At 35.0% G+C, this 9,023-nt stretch overlaps 1 protein-coding gene across 1 annotated transcript; it reads right to left on the bottom strand.

Moving 5' to 3' along the window:
* Positions 1-1,086: 1,086 nt before the first annotated feature.
* LOC145902652 (uncharacterized) lies at positions 1,087-8,627 on the bottom strand. Its single transcript, XM_082990702.1, has 13 exons — positions 8,378-8,627; positions 7,820-7,985; positions 6,355-6,557; positions 6,104-6,242; positions 5,509-5,560; positions 4,968-5,133; positions 3,651-3,817; positions 3,404-3,584; positions 2,910-2,980; positions 2,430-2,616; positions 2,108-2,209; positions 1,691-1,793; positions 1,087-1,366 (listed from the first exon to the last, which is right to left on the bottom strand). Exons 1-13 carry the CDS (start codon positions 8,615-8,617, stop codon positions 1,224-1,226), a joined length of 1,920 nt encoding a protein of 639 aa, XP_082846828.1. The 5' UTR covers positions 8,618-8,627; the 3' UTR covers positions 1,087-1,223.
* Positions 8,628-9,023: the final 396 nt, after the last annotated feature.

Here is a 9,023-nt window from a genome sequence, read left to right as displayed (position 1 = left end):
AGTTAAATATTGACGACGTGAACGCTGACCCTCGTGATTTTTAAAGGGGTCGATGATTACCAAATATACCTTATTGCGCAACTTGAACTTGCTTACCGATTTGGTCGATTACGTCAGTTATTTATATTGCTACATTACGTAAGTGCCCCAAATACGTTGTTTATGTTGAAATCCAAGTCTTTGTTTTCCGATTAACTGAAAGTAGTTATGTTTATTTTAGCTTTATTTATCATTTGCGAAACAAGTATTTGTGTTTAAATTAACGTTATTTATTATTTGCCAAAGAAGTACCTGTGTTTAATGTAACTATTTACTTAGTTAGTTTGGTTGCCTAAGTTAACTATATGGCTTGATTGCCTACATAACATGGTTTATAACACAGCTATAATGTCGCTGCATCTACTGGCTAGCACTTTTTCACCCATGTCGTTTCGTTTGACATCACAACTTGGGCATTCATTGAACGGGTGATTATAATGATTTGGTTTTAACTCTCAGGCACAACAAAGTTGTAGTTTGGGATTTTTGTATGCACATATGTTGTGCGGCGACACTAGACATAGACCATGTCTCTGTACATCAGCGCCATATGGTATGAAGCAAATTCTTCCGCAAACAAGTGACTCTTACTTAGATAAGTAAACTCCCTTTCGTTAAATAACCTTCTGCCAAACGGCGTTTTCCATAATAGCGATAATCTCATGTTAAAAGTGAATCTTGATACTTCTTGGTGCAATGAATAGACATTGCTATGCGTATGTTCAAATACTATTTTATGTTTCTGTTGCTGTCAGGCATATTGTATTTCGATAACATCACGTGATTTCACAAGCGGTGTTAGCGTTATTTTTTCGTTTTCTTGGCGTTAGTTGTGTGCTGTACCTGTATCATTACCCTGAGAAAGCGTTGTTGGATAACAGGCGAAACGTCAGTGAATAAAGCGTTTTTATGTTTGTATATTTTCGTTGTGTTTGTTACATTACCAACTTTGAGTCAGCTTTTAAGTTGAGTGGTTGGATTGTGCTTGGATACAACGCAGCACTTTGAAACTAATCTCTTATAAAGCAACAATTCTACACACACAGATATATGCCAGGTTGTATTTTTGCAGCAAGAAACAAAAGTGTGCGTTATACACGGGATTATACAAATATACGTTAAGCTGTTAATTAAATCAATCAGTTAGTTACACGCAGGGTACACTTATGTCTTCAGTTATCACATTAAACATCCTTGTTGAAACGACGTCTCATAAACCAAGCAACCAACCCAAGCACAATAATAAGCAGAAGGACGATGAATCCAACTGCTATGTAAACACCTTTCATATTCTGGGAACCTTCTGATTCCAATGCTTTTTCCACCTCTGCACACACACATATATTATGATAAGATAGAGTTATTGGGACATATAGTTACATGGTATGGAAAAAGAAATACCAGTATTGTTTATTTGGTGATTGGTTGTCATGATTTATAGAATTTTTATCAGCAAACGTTTTAAAATTTTTAAGTCAGACAACTTCAATTATTTTTGAAGATAAGATGTGAAACTCTCAGTTTTTGTTGTTCTTTGGACTTGGAAAGGTAATTTTGTTCCTCAAAAATTGCAGCTTAAAAAGCATTTGGGCCACGGTGCATGGGAATAATTCAAACTTTAGAGAGAGTTTTTTTGTTGCCAAGTTCTCACCAATGCAAGTTTTTTCGTCATTCCCGAGATAGCGGCCTTTAAAACAAGAACATTGGACAACTCCAAGTTCATCGTTACAGAAATCTGAACATCCACCATTTTCCTACAACAAAAGATATTTATGATACAGACTGGACAACAGACTGGAATATTTGTACAACCAAAGAATAGCAAAAAAAATTAACAAACTGAATTACTGATGACTGCCCCGGTAGACTGTGGATCGATAACCCTGTTAGTAGTTTATGTGTAAAACTAAATATACGAACGCACCAATACACACTGGACCTTTCACTAACTTAGCTGCTTACGTGTTTTTGAAGATTAGTTAATCTGTTTTTCGTTTAGTATATAACGTGATGTACAACTAAGTACGGCTCTATGCTATATACCGAGAGCTTAAATGCATCAACTCACCTTTCCACACAGTTCCGGAGCTGAAACGTAGAATGGTCCAACCGTCAAAATCTCTTCTATATCCGCATCCACTGATCGCCGTTCACGTCTTTGTGAGCAATCCTGTGAAACACACATGAATAAATGTTTTGCGTTTTCATAATAAAACTCTGAAAATTTGTAAATAAATCCAGAAGCTTATCAAGATTATTCGATTGAAAATTGTGTGAGTATTTTTTCGTAAAATCAGTTTTGTTCTTGTGTAGGACAGCTAATATGTTACTATGTACGTAATTCTGCCAAGGAAGAAAGAGTCAATTTTACTGTCTATACAAAACCTCACCGGTTGTTTACAACCATCAGAAGTGTTGTCGCATAATTGCACGTAACAGTGAGCGTACAGTGATTGTTCGTTCACAGGCACGTTGTTCCACACGAATGAGCGAAACTTAAAAGATACGAAAGTGCCTTGGTAGTTTCTCAAAATTACGATTGAATCTTCAGACTCCATCTCGTGGACGACTTTGCAACTGCGATAATATGATTTTAACTTTAAACTTTTTATATTTTAACTCGAACAAATCTCTAATAAGATGCCATCAAACATTTTGAGCAAGAATAAAACAAATTTCTATAGACCTGTGTTAATATTGTGGCATGAAATAGAAGTAGAACAAACACTGAATTTAAATGAGAAATAGTGTGTAAGGTTGGAAATATGTTAAGTTTCATGCTTATATTTTCTGGCATTCTTAAATCACTTTCACTTGAACATAATTGACAGGAATGTATTTGGAAGGTTTTGTTTCAGCGACATTTTTACCTTTCTGTGATGAGTTCATATTTCAAACCTCCTTCATCAGAATCCATGTTGCTGACCCAGCACGATTTTAACTGACAAACAGAGTTTCATTAAAACAGTGGCTAAACATGGAATCCTTGCACAAATTATGTAAAAAAATTCCTAATATATCTAATAGAAACCATACATAAATAAACAACGCTTTGTCAGCCAACAACAACGAGCGCATTTAGGTCCAGCCAATAATCCAGTCCACCTACATAACTTATGACGTAAGTTTAGTAATAAAGGAGTAGAATGGTCAACAAAGTTTTTGTATTAAAAGTTAATTTATTCACAAACTTGACTTCGAGGAATTCATCAATGAATTTATTTATTTAGCATAAAATTTTTACCGTGTGTGAACGTATATATGTGTATTTCAGGCCACACTTCTAAGACTTAACTTATGACCAGCAGAGCCTTAATAATGCACTGATACATATTTATTTCAAATTATTATTGAACAAACATACCCTTAGAGATGTATGAAACTTTCCACTTCCACTGGCCGAATCAACCTTAGCGTAAACGAAGTTTGGAACTTGGACGATTGAATTTGATCTGAGTGGATTTTTCATTTGCTCGTCACTAAACAACTCAAATCTAATCGTAATATTCCCGACACTACGATGTGAAGTCAGATAACTTTCTTTCCTGTTAAGTTTCAACAAAAGCATAAATGTCACCAAATTAAAAAAGTAATTAAATTACAATGCGTACAGTTTAGTTGACATTGCTCTAGAAGCAGTTTTGATATCTCTGTTTAATATTTCCGAAATAAAGCAAGATATTTCCAAGTGTGGATTGTAAGATGTCCGTCTCACAACTTGAGTGGTAAATTTGTAATTGCGAACTTGGTACATGATGCTTACGTTGCCTTGGGATTTCTTCGAAAAAACATGTAAAGTATATTTTTGTTGGAATAATTAATAATGAAGATTATGCTCTGATCAGTTGGTCGATAATGAAAATTGTTATATGTTTTTTAAAGGTTTATGACATGCTTTGTCTTATTCAAGATTAATATGCCTAATTGCTAAGTTCGTTTACAAAACTTAGGTTGATTTTACTTTTCTTCGAAAGTAATTCAGAGCAAATATCAAGAAAATCGCAACTTATCATACGTGCACTCACATATTACGCTGCTTATCATTTTAACTTTTCATAACATGAGTGACGTCTTTAAGTTGTGAGTGGAGTCAAATATTATCGCTTTGAAAATAGGTCAACAATTCTAACGACGATGACGTCATTAACGTGCAAAGTAAGTTAAGTTAATGGAAATCACCTCTTACACGAAACTTATCTATTGACTCAGGTTGCATCAGTAGTGTCGCTGCACAACACATGTTTACAAAGAAAAAAGGCCCTAAAACTTACAGCTAATTTATGTTAAAACCAAGCCGGGAGTTAAAACCAAAGTCATTGTAATCACGCGTTCAACGAATGCCCATGTTGTGATGTCCAACAAAGCGGCGTCAGTAGCATGTGAAAAAATGCTAGCCTGCAGAGGCAGCGACATTACACTTGTGTCATAAACCACGACATTTAGGCCATAAAGCCATATATATAACTGAAATCATAAACAAAGTCAAAGAAACTTCTGTGCTGTGTGCTGTATTACTTTACTGGATTATCGACAATAAACGGATTTATGAACACCTTTGGACTGGTTTGAAGCTTGGTGGATGTATGTGTTTAGTCGGGAGTTAGACTACTTAGAAGACGCACAGACTTGTGTAAAGGAGTTATTTAACTCCAACAGTAACCTTGAGATAGAGAAGGCAAGTTGCCTACGAGGCCGAATTGCCATCGAGACTCAGTCGGCCCCGTTGGGTGCGAGGCCCGAGACGCAGTCGTATCCCTCGGTCGCTCTAAGGGAGGCGACAGTAGTTTGTTTTCTGCTACTGAACAACCCCACAAATTGTATGTAATAACCACATTATTATTAACTGTATTGCGGACCAGATTAGTTACTGCCAGATTCAATAAATTCAGATGTACATCGGATAATATTTCTTCACTAAATGCAAATACCTCCAGAGTTGAAAAACACGCGTCCAGTTCAAATTGGAAAACAGGATTTTTCGCTGCAGCTTTACAACTTCCAGGGAGACAATCAAGACTTGTCATGGGACGATTTGAAATATACAAAATATCTTTTCCACTTGCTTCCAATGCTCTTAACCCATGGGAACTGACACTGGAATAAAAGTTGTTTAAATAACCATGAGACTGGTGAACTTGATGTTGTAAAATGTGTCGCTAATTTATAACCTATAAAAAAGCAATACAAGAAAATAATAGATGTGTAAGATGTCGTTTATATTTATAATCAGTTAGAAAAGTTCGGATGACCGACATCTGAATGAGATTGTGATTACTCATCATAACTTGTTTATTATTTTAGATTAACTGAAGTTTTATCAAAACAAATTTCATTTAAGCAACAAAACTTATAACTAAAACAAAGAAATATTATATCATTGTTTTGGTTTAGTTTGGATGAATTCAAAGTAACAAATTCATGAAAAAAATATTTATTCCTCTAGCAATTTCTAGAAATTTTAAGTCTTACTTTAACTTGATAGAATTTTTGTTGCATTCCTTTTCGTTATACATCTTGCAATCTGAATATAAAATAATATTCTAGTTTCACTTTTCCTGTTTTAAACTACTTTGATTTTAGTGCAAAAATATTTCTGGGTCAATAAACCTTATTTCGTCTCAATTTATATTCTCAGTTAATCTTTCTGACTATTATGTTTACATTAATTACTGGAAGTTTTAAAAATGAAAGCAGCTGACCATCACATAGTTAGCTTTGCATCGAAATGTCAAGCAAAAGCTTGCAAACACAAGAAGTGCGTAATATCATAGGCAAAGCCATGTAGTGGAAGTGCTTATGGTGACACATAACTCTCCCCGTGAGAACAGGGTTTAATTAAACACAAACTTGTATGAAAAATATTTGTTTGAAAATTCCATAAGTCAGACACATAATAACTATGTCATCCACACACACTAAGCATTGTGCACTACACAGTGTCCGCATTTGTGAATTATGTAATCGGTTTGTGTTTAAGTCTCTTTATATGATCGGTTGCTCAACTTGTTCAACCCACTTCATTACTTCTGCCTCACATTATTCTCGAACTTAATATAATACAAACCTGAGCTGATGCTGATTGTAGGAGGAGGAGTGAATGGTCGATAAACGAATATTTGAATATTAATTCTTCGGGCTTGAAGTTTAATAATTTGATCCCCGCCAACAATTACCCCAGGATGTGAAGGATCATCGGATAAAATCTATTCAACAACAAGGTACAGTAGGTCAAATGAACTTAGTTTGTTTTGAAATCAAATATAACAACAACGTCTCTATAATGGCAGTCACGAAAACTTTCAGAATGCAGCTTACATAGAGTCCGTCTTTATATCCATTGCGACCAAACGTAATGCTAACAGAGGAAGCAGATATTGTGAAATTACATCTCACTGGGCTTGTCACAGTATAATTACAAGCTATGTATTGTAACAAGAATCCATAGCTCGAAGTTGGAAGAACAAGAGTTGTTGGAAGATCGTCCACGTTCAACTCCGAATCACAAGATTGTTTGTTAACTAAACAACATTTCGTATTTTACGTACTTTCATGAGTTTGTAGAAATTAAATTAAACTGAAAGTTGGCCGAATCAGAGCAAGTCCACTTTTTTCGACTTAGTTTCAGTATTTGACCGAATCTTTAATATTCGACGGAAAAAGATTAAAGGTGGAAAATAAGTTGGTGACGTATTGGAAACTGAATCAAACACTTGTTGTCACCTTCGTTAAAAATGTATTCACAAATACGAAAGTATGCTTAAATCTGATCGTGGTGCTTTGGATATTTGGGGTTCGAATCCCGGTGTAGTAAAAATATATGTTTGTGATATGAACTGCGCTATACGATGGTGGTCAACTGCACATATGTGAAGCTAGTCTGACGCGTTGTGACCTGACGCATAAGTGTAGCTTAATCCACTACACAGGTTCAGACCGGAGAGTTATATCAGCTTAGCAAAAAGGACGGAGGATGCCTGGAATGCTGAAGGTCAAACGTTTTCGAGTCTAGCCCGGACTTTAGATGAAAGTGGTTTCAATGCAGTTCAGCTCAGATTCCAAGTTAACCAAATATTTATCATTTTAACACATTTTCTGTGGATATTTGTTTCGCAGATGTTTTTCCACCAGCTCGGTTACAAAACTAATTGTTTTTCAAAACTTTTTGTGTCCACTGTATGTCAAGCATGTTAGATTTATTGCAATCTTGACATCATCTGAATCCATCGATGCCTTACCGAGAGTTTAAGTTTCAATCGAACTTTCTTCAACGCGATTTTTATCACCAGCTTTAGAATTATTTTCACATCAAACTAATTCGAACTTTAGTTTCCACAAAAAAAAAAATATAAAACGTTTAAATCTCAAAGGGTTCAATTGTTTTTAAATAACGCTGCCAGGCATAATGTTGTAAAACCTCATGAGCTCTTATGAAAAATAATAATTTGCTTGGTCGACATTTTGGTCGTTATGCAATCGAACTTCATCAGGACAAACACCGAAAATTGCTAAAGTCGTTGAGTGATTCATTAAACAATTCTTTCAAAAATTCAGAAAAAATACAAATTTTTTTTTGTCTGGGAAACTTCTTATTATATCAAAACTGTGAAGGTTCAGTGAAGCTTGACCGTTTAGCGCTGTTTAATATGCGTCCACAAAACCGATGTTCAACATTTGATAACGAAAACTAAAGAATGCCGAGGCATCTTAACTTTAATCGATTTATGATATTCAAATACATTTCCTGCTTGTTTCTTACATTGTTTGGTTTTACGTTTCTTACCTTCCATGAATGCAAAGTTGGGAGAAAGAGGAGAAGAAAGGCCTTTCAACCTCCAACAATATAAAAGCATGTAACCTGTATCTGATTTCACAATTCCTGTTGCACTTCCATTACCAGTAAACTCTCCTACTAAGATGCTCTCAGTGGGTTCTCGTCCGTCGAAAACCTACAATATAACAAAACATACAAATAATTAGTATGAAAAATAGGAATTTCCCTGTTCCACATACCGGTATTTGCCCTCTTAACGCATTAATCAGTTATTTCTATGGTTCGCTTTCAGGTTGTTTTATTATCATTATCAGAAAAGAATTCAACCACTGACACCTGAATAAATTATACAGATAATTAAAAAATGCCACAAATGTTAAAGTAAAATATTCGATCCGCAAAAATAACGTTGGAATTTATCGTCACGCTAATTATTTTTATATCTTGCAGTTGCGAACAGGAATATTTATAAACATGTTGTGATAAGTTTGGTTCACGTAAGCACAAGATCTCCCACAACTCAAAGTTAAGGTTGGTTTAGTAGAACTACAGAGCGAGTATTTTTACCCAACAAATGTTGTTGAAGATTGATCTGGAGGACAAATGTATTGCAGCAATTCCTCCATTATTTCCAGTGGATAAAGCTGTCAAAAATTTTGGACAAAAGTATGAGATGAGGAAATCAGTACTCTGTCCACTATAAGGTCCTGGTTTGCAGGGGGGGGGGAACCCTCTTAGAGTTTGCCAATCATCACAAGCATGACGTGCAACTTGCAGAAACAAACATAAGAGGAAAATAATTTCCATTTCAAATGTTTTTCCTAACATCGACAAATGAAGAGAATAGAAGTTATTGTAATAGAAGTTATAAACCTTGTGTTAACTTAAATGTTTACGTTGCTTCTGATTTATACACTCTGCAGTCACAGAAACTGATGATGCCTCTTTAGGCGAAATATATTTCTCTGATATTAAACATCTTTGAGTTGTCTGCTTGATTGATATTTTCAACTTTACTCAGAAACTTATTCTGAACATAAAACAACTCAACTTCGACAAAATGATTGATGGGAGAATCATAAAAATCAACTTGTTGCAATAAATTCCACATATGAAGTTACAAAGAATGGAAACCAATTGTAAAACTTCGTAATAATTAACTTTCAATTATGGCCACTAGGTGCGCCACACCCACGCTTTCGGTGCTATGACA

Source organism: Ascidia mentula, chromosome 5, assembly GCF_947561715.1.
Source record: "Ascidia mentula chromosome 5, kaAscMent1.1, whole genome shotgun sequence".
Lineage (NCBI taxonomy): Eukaryota > Metazoa > Chordata > Ascidiacea > Phlebobranchia > Ascidiidae > Ascidia > Ascidia mentula.
Note: the sequence above shows the minus strand (reverse complement) of the source record. Positions and strands in the feature narration are given on the sequence as shown.